Source organism: Pelodiscus sinensis, chromosome 7 (genome assembly GCF_049634645.1).
Source record: "Pelodiscus sinensis isolate JC-2024 chromosome 7, ASM4963464v1, whole genome shotgun sequence".
NCBI lineage: Eukaryota > Metazoa > Chordata > Testudines > Trionychidae > Pelodiscus > Pelodiscus sinensis.
In genome coordinates, this window is record NC_134717.1 from 70,466,450 (window position 1) to 70,491,525 (window position 25,076).

General features: G+C 39.4%; 1 protein-coding gene across 5 annotated transcripts in view; it reads right to left on the bottom strand.

The window, feature by feature from the left end:
* DNAH7 (dynein axonemal heavy chain 7) overlaps window positions 1–25,076 on the bottom strand; it is a 244,255-nt gene that overhangs the window by 93,788 nt on the left and 125,391 nt on the right. For all 5 annotated transcript variants that reach the window (XM_075934216.1, XM_075934215.1, XM_075934214.1 and 2 more), the window contains 8 exons: window positions 24,484–24,666; window positions 23,459–23,635; window positions 23,066–23,197; window positions 19,343–19,567; window positions 15,601–15,801; window positions 8,075–8,230; window positions 7,254–7,422; window positions 3,439–3,565 (listed from right to left, as the gene is read on the bottom strand). In XM_075934216.1, coding sequence (XP_075790331.1) covers window positions 3,439–3,565; window positions 7,254–7,422; window positions 8,075–8,230; window positions 15,601–15,801; window positions 19,343–19,567; window positions 23,066–23,197; window positions 23,459–23,635; window positions 24,484–24,666 — 1,370 coding nt within the window. The remainder of the gene's footprint in view (window positions 1–3,438; window positions 3,566–7,253; window positions 7,423–8,074; window positions 8,231–15,600; window positions 15,802–19,342; window positions 19,568–23,065; window positions 23,198–23,458; window positions 23,636–24,483; window positions 24,667–25,076) is intronic.

Here is a 25,076-nt window from a genome sequence, read left to right on the forward strand (position 1 = left end):
ATGGTCCAGCACCATCAGGAACCCAGAAGTGCTGGGGCAGCCGGACAGGCTTCCCACATTCAGCTGCTGCTGAAACTGACCAGCAGCTGAATCGGGGAAGCCGGGAGCAGAGCAGCTGGGGTGCTGCCGGGTTGGTCCCATAGCGCTGCCCCTCGGGGCTGCGGGACCAACCCGGTAGCACCCCAGCTGCTCTGTCCCAGGCGTCCCCAAGAGCAGCTGGAGTGCTGCTGGGTTAGTGCCGTAGCGCCGCCCATCGGCGCTGTGGGACCAACCCGGCAGCACCCCAGCTGCTCTATTGCAGGCATCCCCGATTCAGCTGCTGCTGAAACTGACCAGCAGCAGCTGAATCAGGGACGCCTGGGGCAGAGCCGAACTATCGTAAGGGGGGGCTATGAGGGGTCTGGGGTGGCATCCCTTCCCACCCCACTCCAGACCCCTCACAGCCCCCCCTTCCCTCGCAATGGTCTTCAATACTCTCTTTTCCAGCACATTCCATCCTCTATATGCAAAAAATACATTTTAAGGGCTGGTCCACATAATTCATTCTCAACCCACAAATCTTCACACCATGCAACCAGCAGTCCACTCTCCTCATATTTTTCCCCCTTGTCTTAGGGCCAGGCCTGCTTTTGTCCACTGCTCTCTTCCTTCTCTAAGTCCTCTAGCTCTTCAATTCCCATGAACTACTCCCTAGGTTCTGCTTCTCACCCTTCCAAGGGTTCTGGAGCTGTGATTGGGCTGCTTTTCTCCCTGAGCCTAGTTCAATTGTTTCCTTTTTTGCCCTATTTTCCTCAGGGGCAGTTCTATTTTCATTCTGGCTTGTATCATTTCATCTAGAATGGTCTAATTCTGTTAATCTAGGCCTTTCTTCCTTCTTTGCCCCTTATTTACTCATGTGCAGCCTTGGCTGTCTACCTTCTTTCTGTAACCAGTATGATTAAATGCACTACTCCCATTGGCTTCCACCTAAATTTCCTTTTTAAATTTTTCGGTCTCTCTGCTATTGGGCAACTTTTTTCTCCCCAGTAATGCATTTTAACTCTACCTACCCCTGCCCATGACCTTCAGTAAATCCTCCTGAATCAACAAACATTGCAAGACAGCACCCACAATTCCCCGTTGGCAGCCCCATCTCATCTTTAAAAGGGAAGTAGTAGTTTTATTTCTTATCCTTCCACAAGAGTCATCTGCATAATCCTTCAAACCCACATTTCATCTTGGGGAAATCTCACTTTATGTGTCCTGGCATTCTACATTGCTACTGCACTTTCCCCCATTCTCTGAAACAGTTCCTTTTGCCTCCTCCTTCTTCTTGGGGATTTTCAATTTGCCATCCCTCTTTCTTAGCTCCAAAGTCCTAAATGGCTGGACCTACCTTCTGCACATTTCTGGGGATGTGCAACTCCCCCAAACAAAAGTATATCAAGTATGTCCATTGTTAATAGGCATCACACCATTGCATGATGGATATAATTTAAATCTAGGGGTTTTAGTAGAACCCCCAATAAAACCCTCCACTGACACCGGGAGAGGATTTTTTTAAAATTCCTGATTGAAATGAAACCTATCAAATAAATTGAAAAAAAAAGTAGCCAATCTTACTACCTTATCTTTACTAACTATGAACTAATTATGGGGATAGGAGTATTTACTAGGGTGACACTTTATACCTTGGGGGAGTGCCCTTTAAACCCCATATTCATCATTCATATATAATTGTGGTATTTCATATAAAGCATGCCATGTAGGGTACCATGAGACAGATTATGCATTAATGCAATCTAACTCGGTGTGGGGCTCCACATACGGTTATACTATGCAATAACAACCTTTTGGGGTTTGTTGCTTGTCACCAGAAGGTATTCTGAGAGAAAACCCAAATTGGTGAGTAAAGGATTACTTTACTCACAGTCTCAACAATCTCACAGGGTATGGCTACACTACAACATTATTTTGAAGTAAAATGTTTTGGAATACAGGCAGACCCGGGTTACGTACAAGATAGGGACTGTAGGTTTGTTCTTAAGTTGAATTTGTATGTAAGTCGGAACTGGTACATATTGTAGGGGAAACTCTAGCCAAACATTTCTCCAGAGCTCAGTTTTATTCTCCCACACCTCACTTCCCTCAGTCCTTTATTCTTAAGCTGAGGGGTCTGCTGAGAAAAGCTGCTCCGCGTCTCCCTGGTCTGCTGTGGGCGGGGGGGGGGGGGGGCGCTAGCTTCGCGTCTCCCTGGTCTGCTGGGGGGAAGCAGCTAGTGCAGGGTTGCCTCACCCCGTTTGTAAGTAGGGATCCGGTGTAAGTCGGATCCATGTAACCTGGGGACTGCCTGTAGTTATTTCGAAATAACGCATCTACACACAAAATGCATTTCCAAATAGCGGTTTGGCTGTGTAGATGCTAGCAAAGTTATTTCAGAATAACAGCCGTTATTCCGAAATAACTTTGCTGTGTAGAGAAACCCACAGTTCCAGGATGCACTCCAGAATCCCATCACAACAAGGTTAAAGTAAGTCAGTTATTAATTTATAGGACCAGGTCAGTAAGCAGCTCTGTTTCATAGTCTGAAGCAATAAGAAGGAACTGAATGGCAGTTGGCCCCCTCTGGACTACATGCCCTTAGCACAAAATGGAAAACTTATATGGAGAACATATTTCAAAGAAGAGCCCTCAATTCCTACAGAAGTAAGTGCTCAGTACTTCACAGGATTAGTCACATGGTGAAAACTGATATTTAAACACAGGTCTAGTGTTAAGAGACCTACATTAAATAAGAGATGAAAAACGCTTTCACAAAAAACCGAAAAAGAAAAATCCATGTTTCTAGACAGTGTATAAACGAAATCATATAAGATGAAATTCAGATTCAACAATAATTTATATTTTTGATATTTTAATAAATCAAAAAGTACATAGTAATAACAATTAACACATGGATTTTTCATTCGAATTCTATTCCACCAATTGACTAACTTGCTATTTTTACTGACTTCTTGCAGATACTAAAATGTTAAAGGAAGAAGCTAATGGTATTCTAAGTATTGATTTGCTAAAACTGGTAAAAACAGGTGATGATAAGTATAATATATTACACAAAATCCTCGGCTTCTTAGAATAATCCAAATAACCCTGATAAGGCTATATTTTTATTTACTTTAAATTGAAAAAATATTTTCAAACCATCTGAATTAACTGAAGCAACTTGAACTATTCTAACACACTATCAGAAGCAATTTATGAAACAGCACTTTTTCCATAGGTGATTCCTAATAAGAGGCTGTATTCCCCAAAACCCCTGAAAACCTGTCAAGTCAATGGGAACCTCAGATGCTCAATTCTGCTCAAGAACAGGGCCCTAGAAAGGTTTGTTAGTGCACTTCCAAAAGACATAGTTTAAATATTTAGTTTAGCCATTTGCAATATACTAAAGTTACTTACCAAGTAGAGAGATGCCAATCTAAGATTCTAGAGAAAATTGTATACATGGAATCATCATCAAATTCATTAATAGTAACTGTATTGAAATGTCGCAAGTATCGAGGAGTTATTGGGTTTCGGCCACCACCTAAAATAGAAAGCGCAAATGCTGAAAATAAAATTCTGAAACTACCATTAAATGATAAATATTTAACATTTTTCTGCTAATCATCCTGGATAAGATCCTTAAATATCTTAACTTCAAGAACAGTACCAATGACTGCAATCAGATGTCTAATAGAATAAGGTACTATCAGAATCTGGCTTTCTGAAAGTGAGAATAGTCTAGAAATTCACATTGAAGTGGCCTAACTGGTCACGTTCTAAATAAGTTTAAACTACTTTAAAAGGTGTCTCTTACAGACTCATGGAAGAGTAGGATTGGAAAGGACCTTGAGAGGTCATCTAGTCCAATCCCCTGAACTCAAGTCAGGATTAAGTATCATCTAGAGTATGGACAGGGAACCTTTTTTGGGTCGGGAGTCATTTGACTGGGGTTACGTCTAGACTGCATCCTTCTGTTGACAGAGATATGTAGATTAGGCATGTCGAAATTGCTAATGAAGCAGGGATTTAAATATTTCACGCTTCATTAGCATAAATATGGCCACCGCTTTTTTTTCGAAATGGAGCTTTTTCGGGAAAAAAACCCCCCAGCAGTCTAGACGCGGATCTGTCGAAAATAAAGCCTTTTTCGAAAGATCCTGTAAACCTCATGTTTTGAGAAATACAGGATCTTTTGAAAAAGGCTTTATTTTTGACAGATCCTCGTCTAGACTGCCATTTTTTTTTCCAAAAAAGCTCTGTTTTGGAAAAAAGCGGCAGCCATGTTTATGCTAATGAAGCACGGGATATTTAAATCCCTGCTTCATTAGCAATATCGACGTGTCTAATCTACATCTCTCTGTCGACAGAGAGGTGTAGTCTAGACACAGCCTTACAGAAAAATCAGTCAGTGACCGCATGCAAGTGAGAAGCAAAAAACAACCCTCATGGGCATGGCTCCTGACTGATAAGCAGGGGGGAAAAGAATTACTCACCTCACTCATGCAACTCAGGATGTTAGGGTACCCCTCGCACTCCAGCTGCATGGGGGAGTGCCAAGTGTCAGGGTTTCCACCAGGACCAGATTAATTCTTCGGAGGGCCTAGGCAGGTAGATATTGTGGGCACCCCTAGGCTCTGGGGTGTGGCCAAAAATGAGGGGGTTCAGTGTGTGGGAGGAAGCTACCAGGGAGTGGGTGATGGTACAGAGTCTGGGCAGGAGGTAGTGTGCAGGGTTTAGGCAGGCGATAGGATGCAGGACTGGGCTGAGAGTGGGAATGCAGGTTCAGGGCAGGAGGGAGGCTCAGGATGCAGAGTCTCTGTACAAAGGAGGGCACAGAAAGAGTCTGGGGTTGGGGGGTCTGGGCAGGAGGTGGGGTGCAGGAGCAGGCTGAGTATGGGATGTGTGTGAGAGCAGAGGTGCAGCAGCGAGGTGGGGTCTGAATAGGACGGGGGCACGGAAGGGGGCAATGGATGGGACACTACCTGGTACAGCTCCAGGGGGATTGCACAGGTGGCTCCACACCACCCTGCATTTGTGGGCATCACCCCCTACTGCTCCTTTTGGCTGGGATTTCCAAATGGGAAATGGGAACAACAGGGTGGAGCCTGGCCTGCGCTGCCGTTCCAATGCAGAGCCATTTCCTCCCTCACCAGGGAGAGCCCAGAGGTCAAATGCTGACCACAGCTTGCCTAGATCCAGCCCACAAGGCTCATCACTGTCCCGTAATAGCAGGGAGCCGGCACCGGTGCTTTAGCCATCTTGGTGCCCCCCTGCACAGCGAGAGCACTAGCTCTTGCTTACCCTGTTGTGGGAGGGGGCAATGGAGCCCCAAGCCTTGCGGGCCCAATTAAGGAAGGGCCATCGGCTCCCGACCCCTCATCTAGACCACCTCTGACAGGTGTTTTCCTAACCCACTCTCAAAAATCTCCAATAGCAGAGATTTCACCACTAACCCAGGCAATTTATTATACCCTGAGAGTTAAGACATGTTTCCTAATATCCAACCTCACTTGCTGCCATTTAAACCCATTGCTTCTTGTTCTCTCTTCAGAGGATAAAGAGAACAATTTTTCTCCCTTCTCCTTGTAACTGTTTTATGCACTTGAAAACTGTTCTCTTGTCCCCTTCTGTCTTCTTTTCTGCAGACTGAACAAACTCATTTTTTCAGCATTCCATCGCCGTTCATGTTTTCTACATCTTTAATCATTTTTGGTGCTCTTCTCTGGACTTACTCTAATTTATCCACATATTTCCTGAAACGTAGTACCCAGAATGTGGCACCAGCTGACCCCAAATCAGCACCAAGTAGAGTGGTAGAATTACCTTCTCATGTTTTGCTTTAAATACACCTGCTAATGTATCACAGAATGATGGGTTTTTTAATCTGTTTAAAATTGTTGACTCATGTTAATTTGTGATCCACTATGACCCCCAGATCCCTTTTCACAGTACCCTTTCCTAGGGATGGGTACCATACAAGGTCATCATCTAGCCCAAAAAAGCTGGCAATACTCTGACTGGGAGAGAATTTCAGTATAATCATGTAAAATCTACAACAAATTACAGATCACAGTGTGTGTGAAATTAGTAAGACACATTTAGAATCTGTTATATTAGCTTTCCATTATACACTTGTTTATTTCTGCATGTGCTACTTTCATCTACTAATGTCCAGTGCACACCCGCTAATCTCTGCATGTCAGAACACAATGGCATACTCCAAGAAGCATGACCTTGCTGCAGCAGAAATTAGCCCTGTCTTCCAGAGGCAGTTTGTCCTTAAAGTCTAGGAACTTAAAGCAGTCCAGAAAATTGTGTTTGGAGAGAAGGGCTGGATAATTTGAGACTTCTTTTGGCTATGCCTATGAAGTTTAAGAGAACATTAATCCCTAAGGCTTGAATGTGAAGGCTCACTAGCTTTAGACATGTTTGAGATAAGGTCTGTCCTTTTAGAGCTTTTAAGAGCAGCTTTGCTTTTGTCTATATGCACACACTGTTTACTCTTGAGAGGTGGGCCCAGCAACAGGATCCTTCCCTCTCCTCCTCTTCTCTCTGGATTTAGACACAGAATTGGGAGACATGCTGTTTGCTGACTTTCGATCATATATGTTGGGGCGGGATCCTCACTGACCTGGATCTGACTTAGATCTTATTGCCTGCTCCAGAAGGTGTTTTCAAAGTGGGAGCTCTTGCACCTCCATGTTCAGCTGAAGAAGGAGCAGAAGACACTGTACTTGGCAGAGATATGCATTGCCCAGAATAGTAAAGGTTGGCAGTAAAGTAGCAGAGCCAATAAACGTATTTTTGAAGCACAGAATCCTGGACATAATCCAAGTCCCAAAACTAATTGTGAGCGTTCTTCAGGGTGAGGAATCTAACATTAGCCAAGTATAACTATCAAGCACACTAACAACAAACTAGGAATAAAATAACTTTGAATCTATTTATAGGATGAAGAGAAAGGAGTTCTGAAGAGTGACAATTCTGATTTGGGTCATGCAGAGGAGAAAGAACTGGAAAGGGGGCCAGTCTGCCTCACTCCTTATTCTTGGTATACAGCAAGAAGACAACTGAGGTGAAAGCATGGACTAACAAATACTACATGCAAGAATTCTCCAGTCTTAGGCATATGCAGACATACAGATCAGCTCTTTAAAAATAACACATTTTATTGTAGGTACTTAGAATTTGATTAATAAATATAATAATACATTATACATATATTTTACCTGCTGGTCCCATCGCACACATAATTTGAATATCCACAAGTTTAATCATAGTGCAGTCTTTAAGATCATACCAATTCCAGTGATCTAACCACTGGCGAAGTAACTCAACTGGAGGTTGAGCACCATAGACCTCTCGTGCTGGCATATTTACATCATCTACAAATACAACCTGAAAATGAAATTATGAAATACATTTACTTTTCTTAATCTCTTTTTAGTATGTTTTCTAAACTTTCTTAAACCCATGGAAACTCTGAAATCCATCAGAATCCAAGGACATCTGCACAGAAGATTCTGGCCTGGATCTTGCTGCCACATCCCTACAAACTCTAGACATCAGAGCCCATGCAGAAATTATTCTGCTATCAGCTCACCTGACTGTGGATGACTCTACAATATGTCCTGGAGGGTGAAGTTACATAGTATGAAGGGGAAAGCAATTCTGGGTACCATTAATTCAGTTTGCAATTATTTGCACTGCTACTCCACAGGGAAAATGGCTTAGATATGTGTCATTCACACACTGCCTTATCCCACCCCCAGCATCTCCTCAGAAGATGCTGAAACACTGTGAGGAAGTCTCAGGACAGCTAGAAGAAAGTATCTTAGAAGGGTCCCTCTCCCTCAATTTGGATCTGAGGACATAGATACCCTTTCATTTACATAAACAGAACAGGGAGCACAAGAGTCTAAATAAGGAGAATTAGAATTCTGTCACTCTAAAATTACTCTATTAATCCTGTGTAATTTTACTTTTGGGTTACAGTTGAGAAATATTGTATTTAAGTATTTATTTTGGTAAAAAAATAGATTTCAGTTACCATTTGCTTCCCAAGAGGAGGACCAAAAACTCCTTTCCTTCTTTTATCTAGCTTAGACATGATAATATTCTGAGTCTGAGCTGCTGTAGTTTGTGCTGAGAAATTAATGAGGAGTGGTTTGTAGACTTCTTTATTCAAGCTATTTAAAAGAAAATTCTGCAAGAATGGTGAAGAGGAAAACATTAAACCACACATATACATAAATCTGACAAATTTTCAATTATTTCCTGCGCAGCGAACAAGATTAATATTTATTGACAAACATCTATATGGAAGTTTTCTTATTAATTTTGCAAGTCACTGCTTTAAAATGATGGAATGACAATTGATCCCTGATTATTAACATTCAAACTTCTTTTATGTTATTCCAGAGATAAACCAACATTCTCAGGATAATTCAAAGTTTTAGGACCTAGATTGTTAAGGAGGCAAAAACAAGAAAACCTACCTAAATCTCATCATATAAATTTCACATTTTCTCAGACTATCTATATACTTACAATATATCATACAAATTCAGTATACTCTCTCTCCACACATAACATCTCATTATTCTAACTAAGTATGATTTGATCAAGCATTGCTTGTAGAAACCTAGGCACTAACTCTGTAAAACAGGGGTTCCCAAACTTTTTGACATGGGGACCAGTAAATTCATTCACGAGCTTTTGGAGGACCAGTAACATTCATTTGCATAGTTGCATATTCAATAAGCAAATGATGAATATTCAAATAAGTTGTTTCTGGTCCTCCCAAAGCCCCCAGTGCCAGCGTAAGCAAAGCTTTTGATACAGTCACCCACAATATTCTTGCCAGCAAGTTAAGGGAATATGGATTGGATAAATGGACTGTAAGATGGATAGAAAGCTGGCCAGATCAGGGTTTCCCAAACTTTTTACTTTAGTTGGAACCTGGTTTTTTTTCAGTACTGTCTTTTGCAGCCCAAAAATATAAACACATAAAAAAAAGAATGAAAAATGAATACATTTTCAGTGTTTCACCCAGCTGCATCCTCGACCCAGCCTGGGCCAGGGCTTGGGGGACCCAGCGCCACATGAGCACTCCAGGAGGCTGGAGCAGGAGCAGATTGGGTATGGTATCTGACTAAGAGGGAGGATGCAAGGAAGAGAAGGGTTGCCAGGTGTCCAGTTTTGTACTGGACAGTCCGGTATTTGAAGGTTTTGTCTGGGAAAGAAATTGAGAAATTACCAGACATATAAAATGCCTGGTATTTTCTAATTAGGTACCTTTTATTATAATTAGGTGTATTAGTCCTTAGCTGCCTGGCTGGTAGATGTGCTCACGCTGTCTGAGTGTGTCTACCAGGGCAGAGAGTTCCTTATTCTGGAGGGCATAGCAAGCTGTTTGTTTATATGGTGGACATGTGACCTATATACCGTGCGTAGCCAGGCCTGTAGTGATCTCATATGGAGGTGAACATATGGTACCACAAACGTGGCTGCTGCCACATGGCCCAGAAGTTAAAGTCAGTATTGAGCTGTGATACGTGGACGAGCTTGTGCTAGTGATGTGAGATCCATGATTGCTGAGAACCTTTGTGATGGAAGGGGCGCTGTTGCTGTTAGGCAATCCAGGTGTGCCCCTATGAATTCTAGACACAGAGTGGGACTAAGCATGCATTTCTGGAGATTCTGTGTCATGCACTGTGGGATCTTTCAGTAGGCAGTCGTCTAGGTATGGGAAGATGGTAATTCCCATTTTTCACAGGTATACTGCCACCACTTTTAGGGCCTTGGAAAAGAACCCATGGGGCTGTTAAGAGTCTGAATGGCAGTGCTTTGTATTGGAAGCGGGGTCTCAAAAGGTCAATCGGAGAAAACATCTGTGCACTGGGTGTATGGAAATGTGAGTATAAGCATCCTGGGGGTGGATGGTAGACAGCCAGGCTCCCCTCTCCAAGGCAGGAATTATGGTGGCTAGGGTTACCATTTTGAAATGCTGAGTTCGAATGAACTGATTGAGGCCTTCATCCACCTGTCTTTTTGGTTGTGAGAAAATAATGAGAATAGAACCCCTTGCCCCTGTGGCCCCAAGTTGAAGGAGACGGTCCAGTTCATGTAGGAGCACATCTTCCTGAGAGGGGTCCCTGAAGATGGACAAGCAATGGGGGTGGAAGGGTGGGGTAACTAAAAATAGGATACAGCAAACCATTCAAATAATTTCTAGCACCCATCTGTCGGTGGTGATGTTATGCAACACTGGATAAAATGAGGCTAGTCTGTTGCCAAATATCGTGGATGAGATGGATTGCTGCCATGGAGATACTGGGGCTGTCAGACCCTTAACCGACCCTTCAAAAGGTCTGATGTGAAGTGGATGGCTGCTTGTCTATGCCTATTCTGGCCTGGTGCGTGCTTGGTGTTGTACTGTCTATGTTGGTTAAAAGGCGTTGGTCTGTATAATATATAAGGGTACGTCTAGACTACAGGCTTTTGTCAACAGAAGTTTTGTTGACAGATACTGTTGACAAAGCTTCTGTCGACAAAGAGCGTCTAGACTACATTCAGTTCTGTCGACAAAGCAAGCTGCTTTGTCGACAAAACCCTGTAGTCTAGACACAACCCTAGATGCAATAACACCTTCTGTCGACAGAACTCTGTCGACAAAAGGTGTTATGCCTCGTAAAATGAGGTTTACCAGCGTCGACAAAACTGCTGAGTTGTGTCAACGTTATGTCGACAGAACTCAGCGGTAGTGTAGATGCAGGTATAGTTTTGTCGACAAAAGTCCACTTTTGTCAACAAAACTCTGTAGTCTAGACACACCCTCAATGTATAAATGACCGTCCGTGCTTTTTGCGACAGGGATGTGGAGGCCAAGTGTCTTACGCATGGCTTGTGAGTCCTTCAAAGTATGGATTTGGCGAAAAGCTTAGTGCCATAGAAGGACAGATCCGGGGAACCCAGAGAGCTGCAGCCATGAGGCTTTCTACAAGACCATGCTTCCTTTTTATTATAATTCATAAGCTTTGGAAAACATACCCTACTCTGTACCATCGCTTATTTCAAATAAGTGTGATTTTATTATTTATGTGTCTAATTTCATATGTTAGGCAGGTGTATACTCAAATCCAAAAGCCCCAGCCTTATTCAGGGCATAGCATGGATGGTGCTCACATAATGAGCATCTACTAAATGTTTTATCTACATTTAAGTGTGCTGATAGATGCACAATATTCCAACTCTGCTCTGAATACAGTAATTAATTTCCTCATGGGCTTTTCCATGTCATTCAATACCTGACTACTTCACAAACATTCATTCATTTATCTTCAAAATATCTCTGTAAAATGAGGAAGAGGTAGTATTCAATTTTACAGATTGGGCATCCACTAATTTTAGATGCCCAATTTGAGACATGAAAGACCTGATTTTCAGAGTACTTAGCATTATATAACACTTTATATGTACAAAGCACAGCTCCTATTGACTTCAGTAGCAGTTGTGAGCACTCATCACTTTTTAAAGTCAGACCCCAGTGTCTCACATCAGGCAATGAGAAAAGGAGAAACATTTGATTAGTGACTACCAGTGAAAAGTTTGGCTTAAGAGACTTGCAAAGCATTATACAGGAAATCTTTGACAGCGACACTCCAGAGCGGTGCTCAACTTCATTAGCCATTAGAGCAGCCTTTCTTTTCCTGCAATCCCTGCCTCATTCTCTATACATGTTCCAACTTCTGCAAAAAATGAGACAAAGAGTCTATAGACAATCTCCTTCACTACACATCTGTGATTCATCCCTGAGCAGATATATACTGTGTACTAAGTGAGGCAGGGTCTTTTGTAGGAAAAAATAGTAATAATAGAATCACAGACTACTAGGACTGGAAGGGACCTCAAGAGGCCATCGAGTCCAATCCCCTTCCAGTTGAGATGCTGGAATATATTTGCGGGGAAAAAAGATGTATTAAAAATAAAATCAGTGGAGCTGTATGAAAATCCCTTGTTTGCTGACATTTCCCTTCAAAAGATAGATTATGAACTTTAAAAATTATCAATATGGACGAAGTGTGAGTCGTCGGCTGAAAGAGCATGATCTAACATATAATAATAAAAATTGTGGTCATCTTGGCATCCTTACAGTAATCATTACTACTTTGGTTATTTTTTTCTTCATTTTCTGAACTGGGAAGACATATTTCACGTGTCTGGGGCATTTGTGTAACAGTACATGTTTCTCTTTGCTTCCAACTTTGCTTTCTCTTGAAATGTAGAGCTGTTTTTTCTTGTGGTAAGAAGATCCAGCCAAGAGACTTCCAACTGTTTCATATCTGAAGGAACCTGAATGAAAGGTTTGATTTCTCTTTGCATAGCCAGTCCATTTTTCCTTTAAAGAGTTCTTTGGGAAGTCTAAATAATGAGATGGGTGAACAAGAGTGCCTGGTATTAAAGAAGGATATTGATATAATAAGCATCACAGAAACTTGGTGGAATGCGGTCAATCAATGGGACACAGTCATACCAAGGTACAAAACATATTGGAAGGACAGAACAGGTAGTGCTGGTGGGGGAGTGGCACTATACATGAAAGAAAATATAAAATCAAATGAAGTAAAAATCTTAAATGAACCAAAATGTTCCATAGAATCTCTATGGATAGTAATTCCATGCTCTAATAATAATAATAATAATAATAATAATAATGTAGCAGTCAGGATATATTACCAACCAGGATAGGAACAGTGACTATGAAATGCTAAGGGAGATTAGAGAGGCTATCAAAATAAAAAACTCAGTAATAGTGGGGGATTTCAACTGTCTCCATATTGACTAGGTAAACGTCACCTCAGGATGGGATGCAGAGATACAGTTTCTTGACACCTTAAACGACTGCTTCCTGGAGCAGCTGGATCTGGAACCCACAAGAGGAGAGACTATTCTTGATTTAGTCCTAAATGGAGCACAGGATCTGGTCTAAGAGGTAAATAAAGCTGGACCACTTGAAAATAGTGACCATAATGTAATAAAACTTAATATTCCTGTGGTAGGAAAAATACCTCAGCAGCCCAACACTGTGGCATTTAATTTCAGAAAGGGGAACGACACAAAAATGAGGAGGTTAAACACAAATTAAAAGGTACAGCACCAAAAGTGAAATCCCTGCAAGCTACATGGAGACTTTTCAAAGACACCATAATAGAAGTCCAACTTAATTGTATACCCCAAAATAAAAAAAACACAGTAAAAGACCAAAAAAATGCCACCATGGCTTAACAACCAAATAAAAGAAGCAATTAGAGATTAAAAAGGAATTGTTTAAAAAAGTGAAAGTTAAATCCTAATGAGGAAAATAGAAAGGAGCATAAACTATAAAATTAAGTGTAAAAATATAATAAGGTAAGCCAGAAAAGAGACTGAAGAACAGCTAGCCAAAAAATAAAAAAGTAATAGCAAAATGATTTTTAAGCACATTAGAAACAAGAAGCCTTCTATACAATCTAAATGCTAACAGAAAGTTCAAAGACATTGCGGAGAAACTAAATGAATTTTTTTCTTTGGTCGTCATGACTGAGGATGTTAGAGAGATTCCCAAATCTGAGCCATTCTTTTTAGGTAACAAATCTGAGGAATTGTCCCAGATTGAGGAGTTATTAGAGAGGGTTTTGGAACAAACTGATAAATTTAAAACAAAAGGAAAAACTATGTAGCACTTTAAAGACTAACAAGATGGTTTAATAGGTGATGAGCTTTCGTGGGCCAGACCCACTTCCTCAGATCATATTCTGGAAGAGAACTGACATGACCATATATACCAAAGGAATACAATGAAAAAAGTGACCACATTATTAAACTGACAAATCAGATTTAGTAGAGAAGGTGGGGTGAGGGAGAGGGAGGAAGAGAGGGAATAGCTATTTATGAATCAATGAATGGATAATCAGAGGTGATAAGTGGGGAAGTTATCTTTATAATGGTTAAGGTAATTAGCATGTTTGTTAAGGCCCATTCGTAAAGTGTCAAATTTAAGCATGAAAGAAAGTTCTGAAGTTTCCCTCTGTAATCTGGTGTTAAAGTCTCTTAGAAGTAAGATGCATGTAGTAAGGTCGTTAAGACTATGTCCAGGTAGGTTGAAATGAAAAGCAACTGGTTTTTCCTTGTGAAGATGTCTGATGTCTGATTTGTGGGCATTAATTCTTTGGCGAAGTGTCTGAGAAGTCTGTCCAATATACATAGCAGAAGGACACAGTTGGCACATGATGGCATAAATTATATTTCTGGATGAACAGGAATATGTGTTCTTGATCATATAACTGACATGGTTAGGTCCAGTGATGGTGTCACCAGAGTAAATATGTGGCCAAAGTTGCCAACAGGGTTTGTTGCAAGGGAAAGTTCCAGGGTTGGTATTAATGTGGTATGTCCTGTGGTTTTTGGTAAGAATCTTCCTGAGGTTAGGTGGTTGTCTATAGGGGTATGTCTACACTGCCACTCCATGCCCGCAGCTACACTGAGGTGTAACGAGGTGTAACGGTAGTTTGAATTAGAGAGCCTAATTCAAACTACCTACTCCATGCCGTGTGTAGCCGCGGGCACGGAGTCCGCACTAACGGGGATTTAAAAATGGCGACGTCCGGCAAGATGCAAATGAAGCCTGGGATATTTAAATCCCGGGCTTCATTTGCAACTTCTATTGCCTACATTAGCCACCCTTGTTCGAACTAGGGTGACAGTGTAGACATATCCTAGGAGACTCCAGACCCATAGTCTCCTAGGGTATGTCTACACTACCCCGCTAGTTCGAACTAGCGGGGTAATGTATGCATACCGAACTTGCTAATGAAGCCCGGGATTTGAATTTCCCGGGCTTCATTAGCATAAAGCCGGCGCCGCCATTTTTAAAAGCCGGCTAGTGCAAACCCCGTGCCGCACGGCTACACGCGGCATGGGCTAGATAGTTCGAACTACGTAGCCATTCCGAACTATCTGTACTCCTCGTTCCACTTTTGCACATGCTTAATTTTAAAGATAGCAAGATTTAAGATACTTTTACACAGATGTGCTTACATTCTTTGTTTCAAAGGCACGGTTTTCTGAATCAAGGCCTAACTGGTATTTTAGCAAAACCCCCAGACATAATTTCTGTGCTTAGAAAATTTTTTCATAATATATTAAAGTATTTCAAATTACATTATATTTCTCTGTACTGGATTCCCAACATATCTTTATTATTTATCTCACTGCCATTAGGGATGAAAGCCAAATATTAAAAGCAATGAAGACAAAGTGTATCATGTGTGTACCATATGTGAGGAGCAAAAGATTTTCTTTTTCCCCTCACAGTTACACAAAATGAAACACAGTACAGTTACTTGACTTTAATAAAAACCGGTGAACTTGTCTGATTTACATGTTTAATAATTAAAACTAACATCCATAATTTCATATCTCAATATCCAGTAATTTGTTTCTCAATTTGCTTTTATCTACAGTTTTGACAGGTTAATCCTTACCATACACATTTTAAAACAATATATAGTTTCATTTTTTTAAAAAATCACTTACAATAATATAGACACTCTTCCCAGTTCCTGTTGGCCCCACAAATACGGAAGGTTTTTGATGCACTGTCAGCAACTCCATTAATGCAGAGCATCGAATAGTATCCAGAGTAGGTACAATGATTTCATTAAACGTCATATCTCGAGATATGGGAGGAGATAATTTGAGAGTTTCCACCCATGGCTCCCATATTCCTGGTCCCTGCTATAAATTATATGAATAGTCAAACATTTTATAATAAGTAAAACCAAAAAAGTTCTGTATTAATATAGCTGACTGTATGATAGATGAACACAGAGGTTAAGTCTACACTAGGGGATAAATCCAAATTATGATATGCATCTCCAGCTACATTAATTATGTATCTTAAACTGAATTTTGGCACCGTCCACACAGCAGAAGGTTGACAGGAGCACACTCTCCCTTCGACTACTCTTACTCCTCATAGGAGCAGGACTGCTGGCATTGACAGTTTGTATTAGCATGTCTTCACTTGACCTGCTCATTCAAATCCCCAAAGATCAACTGCGGCAGCTTCAATCTTCACTGTAGTGTAGACATGGCCTTAAAGAATAATCACTACTAAAAGTTGTTATTTTCATGTTTGTTTCAATATCAAAAAAATGGACTACACTTAACCAGTTTTGTTCTTTCAATTCAGAATACTTAAAAAATACAGAAAACCAGACATTGCTTAAGTGAGTAAATACATAAAGATTTTGCCCTGAAGAAAATAAACACTGGAGCTTTTCATACAAATTTATCACTAAAGAAAAATATGAGAAATTTCTTACCCGATAATTTTCTCTCTGTCAGCAGCTTCTCTTCTTATTTGTCATTAATACATAATACCTCTATGTGGAACAAAGGCTATGTCTACACAGCAGCATTATTTTAGAATAACTGATGTTCTTTTGAAATAACATAGTGTGCATCTACACTGCCAGCCTTTATTTTGAAATAATGTTGAGCTGGAGGACTTCTTACTCTGATTCCTGTAACCCTCATTTCATGAGGAGTAAGGGAAGTCAAAGGAAGAGTGTTCTTGCTTCAACTTCCTGCTGTGCAGACAGAGCCAAAAGCAGCGTTAAGATATTTTGACTTAAGCTACGCAATTGATGTAGCTGAAGTTGCGTAGCTTATTCCGACTTTAATCTTGCTGTGTAGATATGCCCTCGGAGTCTAATGTGGCTGGAGTCTCTAGGATTAAGCTCCACCTTTCATTTCAAGCCACTAGAACAGTTCATTAAAGGTGCAGAAATACTTCAGCAACCAATTGTTGGCATTATGACAATAATTTGTAATTAGCTATTAGCCTTAAGGAAATTATTGCAAGTCTCCCTTTACAGAAAGATTTCAATATGTTAACCAATTATATTCCTGATGTTTATCAGACTACCTGAATGAGATGCATACAGTAAGAAGCTGTTATCAGAAAGAAAACTATCAGGTAAGAAAGTTCTCATTCTGCTGCACAACTTGTCTCTTCATTAGTGAGTAGTGAATCATACAAATGGACAGAAAAAGGATAAGCAGAGTTTTAACTATTATCAGAGTAGATTAATAGACAGAAATAAGAATTATCCACATATAAAGCACGATATTCGCATTTTAAGGAATTATTAGGGAAGCCACCTGACCATCCCTTCCTATTAAATGAAATGGAATCCAGCTATGCAAACCTTTTCTAAATGGGGGTTCATACACCTTTCCCCAAAGTACTACTGGGGAACTTGTAGAGGAAGCATTAATTCCTTCTTCAGCATCCCCAGATGCTTATCATGCCAAGTGATGCAAAATTTTAACAAATTGTCTGCAACAACTTTAAGGCCCTCAAGTTCTGACATTTTGGACAGAATTAGTTGAACAAGGTAAAACTGGCAAATGTATTTCATATGCTTAGGATAGATCTTCAGAGCTCCAGGAACAATCATTTATGTCACAGGTTAAAGGGACAGTAATGACTGCTACTCTTATGAGGTAGGTGAAACCTTGATATGGTTTGAGCTGAAACTTTAAACTGATGAACTCACAATCACTTTAAGAAGCATACCCCTCTTAAATCAACTGTAAGAGACAGTTAATGGGAAACACCTACAACAAAGCCTAATAGTTACCTCAGAAGCTAGCATCTGCTTGGCAAAGCATTCAACTGAGCATTATGACCAACTGGGTATAGAGTGGATGTGGGGATGGAATACACAGAAACTGAAACCAGACTGAAAGAGGCACCTGAAGGAGCAGCTTAAATATGTGCCTTATCCTGGGGATAGGTTGAGACTTTTTTTTGTGACAGTGTAGGCTGAAAAGTGTGCTCTTGGTGCAATGAGCTAAAGAAGCTATTTCCTGCTTGCTTTTTGGGTAAGACACACAGAACTTGGTACGTTCTTCGTAACCAAAAGCACTCAAAAGTGTCTATTACCAATTTCTATTCCAAACCATGACTTGCTGTTCAAGTAGAAAAGGGCTAACAACACAAAGGAAGGTTTCTGGAGCTATAAAATATAAATTCACATTTTCTATGAACATGTATATATGCATACTTTGTGACCTAATAGTTGCTGTAACAACTAAAAGAGAGAGCAAAAGGAAGAGCCTTGAAAAGGAACTGTGACCTCTAATAAACAAATGCTTTTTTTGTCTTTGCCATGCTTAGGATTTTGTTGATTTGAAATTAGGTTTCTTTGGAAGCTTATTTTCCATATTTTTCCCTTGAGTTAGGGTAATGCTATCTTTTGACTACCCTTGGAGTTAGTAATCACCAAAAGATCACTATGCTGGCTTTCATAGTGAAGGCTGAGGCTTGCAGCTATCTCAAATACTAATTTCTCCATTGTTTCCCCAAATAACTGTCTCCCACCCATACATTTGGATGTACAAGATATCTGTTTAGGATAACTGATTGCTATTCATGGGTACAGCACGGCTTTCTTATAGCTATGAATTTTTAGAAGCCATTTCTCTGGTAACAAATCACATCAATGATTTGAACAAGATAGAATCTAAATCCTCTCTCTCCAAGCAAGAAGCATACCCCCCGACGATGAACCACTACTTGCTTACCACTTCCCTTCCTAAGTATATGAAAATATTTGATCTAAATGGCTATACGTGAGGGCCCTTGTTGAGACTTCTCATGATGGAATCATGCTTTTGGTTTATCTTTCCAATTCAAAACAACCTGCCCCTGAAAGGGGCATAGCCTGGCAGAGCAGTAGCAGCTCACACTCTGAAGTTCCCAAAAAGCTCCTTATAGCACCTCAAGGTCTTGTTTCACTGTTTTCACAGCTTCTCCTTGGCTGTGATGAGAAGCAGAGAAACTCTACTCAAGAGGTGCTATGTTGGAGAAATCAGAGCTTTAGAACCTCAATTATTCAGTGCTTCCTCAGCTCATAAGGCAGCAAGGAGGCAGGAACTAAAATTAAGCCATTCTTTCAACAAAATGTATTAAAATTAAAAAGTTATAAAACAAAATGGTTGGTAAAAACTGAACAATAAACATGTTGCACCACCAGAAACAAAAATTCTGGTGACCTGGGTTGATGGTCAGAGCTTAGTACTGAGGCAATAACAATGGACTGCCTCTGAATTTCATGGGTGGAAAGTAATTATACCCATTCTTCCTGAATGAGAGAATTTGTGCAGCTGAAATTATATAATTTAAAGATCACAGAAATACCATATAATTTTCAAAAAAGATTATTTCAGAATTCTATTTTGTCCCATATACTTTTGTAATCCTTACCTTTTTGACAAACCGATATTCATAAATTGTTCCTTCTGTAGGAAATGGAACTGTGAAGGTCTTTGAACTTAGTTGATCAATTCCACTCAGCAATTTATATTTTTCTCTTGTTTCCTCACTAATTGGTCCATTAAGTATTTCTCGCACGATCTTGTCAAATTTTAGTCGATCATCATCCTTACAGCTAGCTCCTACAGACCAGGTTAGTGAAAACAGGAAAATACCCTGGAGCAGGAGGTTGGGAGGGAGGATATAAAGTAGTATTACTTCAATAGCAATGTATTACAACATAGCTGTCCTCTGCTCACTGAAATCAATTAGATCTTTTGCCATTGATTGCAGTATGAGCTGATTGGGTCAAATGTTTTAACATATAAATTAAACTTATAATAAAATATTATAGAAGTAATGAAGTATGACAGGGACTGTAATACACAGATAAATCAGCTTAATCTGGGTTCTCTTGTGTTTTCTAGTACCTGAGGAAGCCTTTTGTAAGAATGCAACATGTGTTCTTCTTTATTCATTGGTTTGTTTGTTTTTAACAGCAACTCATTTATTTATTTGCTGAACACCAAAAGTTCAACAAAAAATAAAGGAGCTTAGCTCTCTGATTCAAGGAGCTTACATTCTTAAATAAATAATACAATATTTTACCAGATTACCTTCTACATTATTGCCTTCCTTCCCCTTTGCAATAACAAAGGCCCCAATCTTGTGAGTACTTAGAGATATACTTAACTTTACTCCCATGACTGAAATCAACAGAACTACTCACAGCAGTAAAGTCAAGGTGACCAATACTGTTGCCATGATCAGGCTTTTAGGAAGTGCAAAGAGGCTGGAGAGAAGGCTAAAGCTCCCCAACATCTTTGGTGAAGAAGACTCCTGAATACGAGAATGTCAAGCTGCTGCCCTTCTGTCCTGCATCAGCACCTGACACTATAGATTTGCATGAAAGCAGGGAAAACTTTTTTTTTCATTTTTTAATTTTCAATATATCAACACCCTGGCTGTGTCTACACTGGCAAGTTATTCCGGAAAATCAGCCATTTTTCCGGAAAAACTTGACAGCTGTCTACACTGGCCACTTGAATTTCCGGAAAAGCACTGACGATCTAGTGTAAAATCATCAGTGCTTTTCCAGAAAAACTATGCTGCTCCCGTTCGGGCAAAAGTCTTTTTCCGGAAAACTGTTCCGGAAAAGGGCCAGTGTAGACAGCACAGTAGTGTTTTCCGCAAAAAAGCCCCAATCACGAAAATGACGATCGGGGCTTTTTTGCGGAAAAGCGCGTCTAGATTGGCCACGGACGCTTTTCCGGAAAAAGTGCTTTTCCGGAAAAGCGTCCTGCCAATCTAGACGCGCTTTTCCGGAAATACTTTTAACGGAAAACCTTTTCAGTTAAAAGCATTTCCGGAAAATCATGCCAGTGTAGACGTAGCCCCTATGTATAATTTAAATTCTTTTATTGTTTAGTTAAGCTCATATTCAAAACTCAATCAATATCTATCATCAGTTGGACAAAGAAAATCTTGTAAGTAAACAAAAAATAAGTTACCAGTACAACTGGTTAAAAACAATATTTTAGTTTTTGTGAAAAACTCCCAATTTCATGAATTTTTTTTTTGGGGGGGGGGGGAGGTTTCTTCTTAAAAACCAGGAAAAAAAATCTATGATTTTTTTAATTTTGATTTTGCCATGAAAACCTGACAAATTTTGACAAGGACAGAAGTTTTCTAATTAAAATTTCCATTTTTTTTCAAAAGTCATTTTTGTTGGGAAAAAAAATCTCAATTAAAACATTTTTAGCAGCTCTAATTACTCCTGTATAATATGATATTACACTGGGAAACTGGAGCTACAGTTCAAATTAATTGGCAATGAACAGTAAATGGTAAGTTCAAACATTTCAAAAGATTCATCAGCATTACCACAAAACAATATACTAAGGGCCATATCCACAGCTGTCATAAATCAACATAATTCCTTCGAAGTTAATGAAATATGTTTATTTATATCAGCTGAGAATTTTAGCCTTTGTCTACTACAATACTTGCATCTGTTTAAGCAACAAATTAAGCTTTTTGGCTAGGAAGGACCTCATGCCAAAATCTTCAGAAATAATAGCATCATAATCAAAACAATTTGTACACTGCAAAATTGCTGCTGGACTATCCATGTGTTTGCACAATATGGTAATATGCACGATATGGTAATATGCACCACACAATGAAGCACAATACTGAATAGTATATAGGTTCTTACCTACTTATAACACTATATCAACCTGCAGTTATATTTAGAATGTACTGAAAAAATTGAAAAGACACTATGGTAGACGGTGGTGATATAGATTTGTGAGTAGGATTTGCAGTGAGGGGTGGTCTTTTTTCTTTTCTATCTACATGAGTACAGTATTATATCCACTCATACTCAAACAATGCTTGCAAGGTTATACCTTCTCTACCTCAAACCCTCCCCGCCACCAAAAAAAAGTGCAGTAGATAATTCTATTCAAAGAAAGAGGTCCATGTTATTATATATTTCTTTCTGCAAAATGTTGGTTCCAGAGAAGGAAAAGGGAAAAAAAAGTGAACTGCTCACTAGTACAATTGACTTTAAAAAGCCAAAAAAATACAAGAAAATAAGAAAAAGCTAAACCAGTAGTTGTATGTATATTGCAGGCTGAGTACTACTACTGGGCTCATACCTATGTTTTAGCCAACACTCCCTACACCACCCAAACCATCTTCATACAAAATCCTTATATCCACACGAGCGCTATGGCTACACTACAAGCTTCTTCCAGAAAAGGAAATGCAAATGGAGCGCTTATTTGCATATGTCACACTCTCATTTGCATTTTCTCTTCCGATCCTTTTTGCAGAAGAGGTTTTTGCGCAAAAAGCACTGTGTAGATGGCAAAAAACACCTTTAGCGCAAAAGCCCTTCTTCCTCATTTTCCTAGCCAAAGCCTTACATGTGCTTTGAAATAGGGCATAGGATACAGCCAACATTTTGCTTTAGGGTAGGCTCTGACCTCTCCACTTTGAATTCAAGCCTACTAATATCTGAGTAGCAAAGCTCAGGTTTTGATAGTCTTCAAATGTCACAGATCCTGGCTCTGCATTTTCCTGCCCTTCCTCCTACTCACTTCCCACTTTTCTCCTATGCACTAGAAGCTACCTGCTGGTTTATACACACCTAATCAGTGTTTAACCCTTCAATTCAAATGCATGTGTGACTATAAAAAAGAATATAGTTTTGGGAGCTGTACTCAAAATCATCACTGTTATGAAAACATCTGAAAGAGGATTGCAGAAATGAGGATCAAGTGGATCACTGTATGATGCAGGGATCACAACAAAAACCTAAATACAGCCTGCAACAAGGCAAAGGATGGGAACTACAAGTATGACAACTTACTGATCTATCTGCCCTTATTAGAAGGAGTCTGACCAGATGCCAGCCACAGTCGCAAGTATAGAACCAAATGCTATAAAACTTCTTAACAGTTTATTTCAGTAAATCAGAAATGAAAAGTTAAAATGTGTAATTAAGTAATATCTAATAAGGAGATAATTTTTCATAGACAGATTTACAGAATGTTTATTGTGATGATCAAAGTTTGTCAATTTTATTGATTATGGATCCATTTCTTACTGTAAATTCCAACTTGGGACTTACCACTCTATGTGTTAAAAAAAATCAACGTTGCCTACCTCAAGCCAAGAGAAGACCTCACGTTCACTCATGGCTTTAATTTTGGCCTCGTCAGTAAACTCATCCATCATGCAGTCCATTAGATTCATCAGGGATCGAACTAAGTTTGTGTCTGAAGTAGGAGATAATTCCTGAAATAAAAGAAATGTTGTCTAAGGTACACAGAGATTATAATAATCCTCTACGGTTGTAGGTGACAGAAACATAGACTAGAGCAAAATAAAAATATAAATGAAAAAGACCATTCACAGGACAGAATTCCCAGTATACATTATCTAAAAATAATAAACCTAAATGGATGATCTTTTTGAAATGATTTCTTTATTTGACACTTTTGAATTATTGGACTCATAAATGTGCTTTGCTTTGTATAAAAGCACTCTTTATCCTACCTTTGCACATTTTCTAATGAACTCAGTAGAAAGTGGGACCATTCTCTCAAACAAGCCTACTATAAATTCTTTATGCATAGAGCTGACTCCAGGTGGCATTAGATTTAGCCAAGACACCATCAGTGGTCTCCAGCCTAATGTGTGAGGCTCCATGTAGATCATGCCACATCTAGAAACCTACAAAAAATAGATATCTTTTACTGTGTGTGACCTTTGTTTTTCCAGCTGAAAAGAGCCTTAAATAATATCAAATGTTTTCCTATCTAGATTCTGAGATCAGTTGAAATTATATTATCAGACAATTATACTCTGCTGAACACAAAAACATGTATATAACCCTCATCTTGTCAGAATGTGCTTAGGTAAACACTAAGGAAAAATTCAAACACAACTTCACCATTGGCTTGGTGGGGAAAGTGGGAGGATTTTCTTCTTTAACTGATTTAGACCATAATAATCAATTTATAGCAGACAATAAATCGACTACTAGTAGCCCAGCCTGCCCTCTCACTGTTGATCATTTATTCAGTTTTAAGTCAAAGTTTGTGACTATATCAGATATCCTGTTGTGTTTTCAAGAATATATAGGTTACATCTGATTGCACTTGCAGACTGCCCCTGAGGCAGAAGATTACACTTCCCCTGAATATCCATTTCGTACGTGCAGTTAGATAGTGAGCCAGAAGTCCAATAATTTTTAGCTTTACCAGAGTTTGCCTGATGGTTAATTTAAAGATTTGCTTCATGGCTATTTTCTTTTTCTTGTCAAAAATTCAAAAGGGCCTTAATGGTATGGTTCAAGGAACAAACATAACTTATCTAGATAACATTCTTTGTCATTTTCAACAATTTAAAAGTAGTGGCTACAAAATGTTTTTTAAAAAATTGCATAAACACAAACTGTCACATAGGTCATTGTTAATGGAAAGAAACTTGAAAAAAAGTTCCTTCACAATATTAACTTGCCACAAAGATTCAGAATAAAAGACTATATTTCATAAATGCTTTCACAAATGAATACTTACAGTAGCAGGGGAAGCAACCTCTAAATCCATTGGTTCAAAAATAAGGCTCATTTGCTGTGACATCTGAATGATCTCGCCACTCATAAGACATAGTTTCTTGTTATCATCTAGCACAGTATTCATATTCTCAATCCATACTGCATCTACTGGACCATCAAAAATCAACCACTTTCTGTCTGCTGTCTGGTAGACAGAGCATAATTTGAGAGAATACAAATTTTAATTAATTAAATACATTTGGAATATTTTAAATCTAGTATATTTCCACAAATCATAGTTGAAAGGCCATGATGTGACAGATCATTCCACCATTCTTTATGGGAATATGCTTATGAATATGACATATATAGAATATGCTTTATGTAAGATACTTTATGTGGCACATCACTGGAAAGGATATAATCTACTGTATAGGATTCTCACATATGTATGCATGTATCATTATTAGAGATCAAGTTAGTACTATGAACTATATATATGAAATTGCATATTCACGGCTTTGGGTCACTCCCACTATTTACACTTCAGAATCATGATGACCCATTAAGCCAGAGACAATGGAGCTTAAACTTCCTACAGACCTGTTGGCCAGC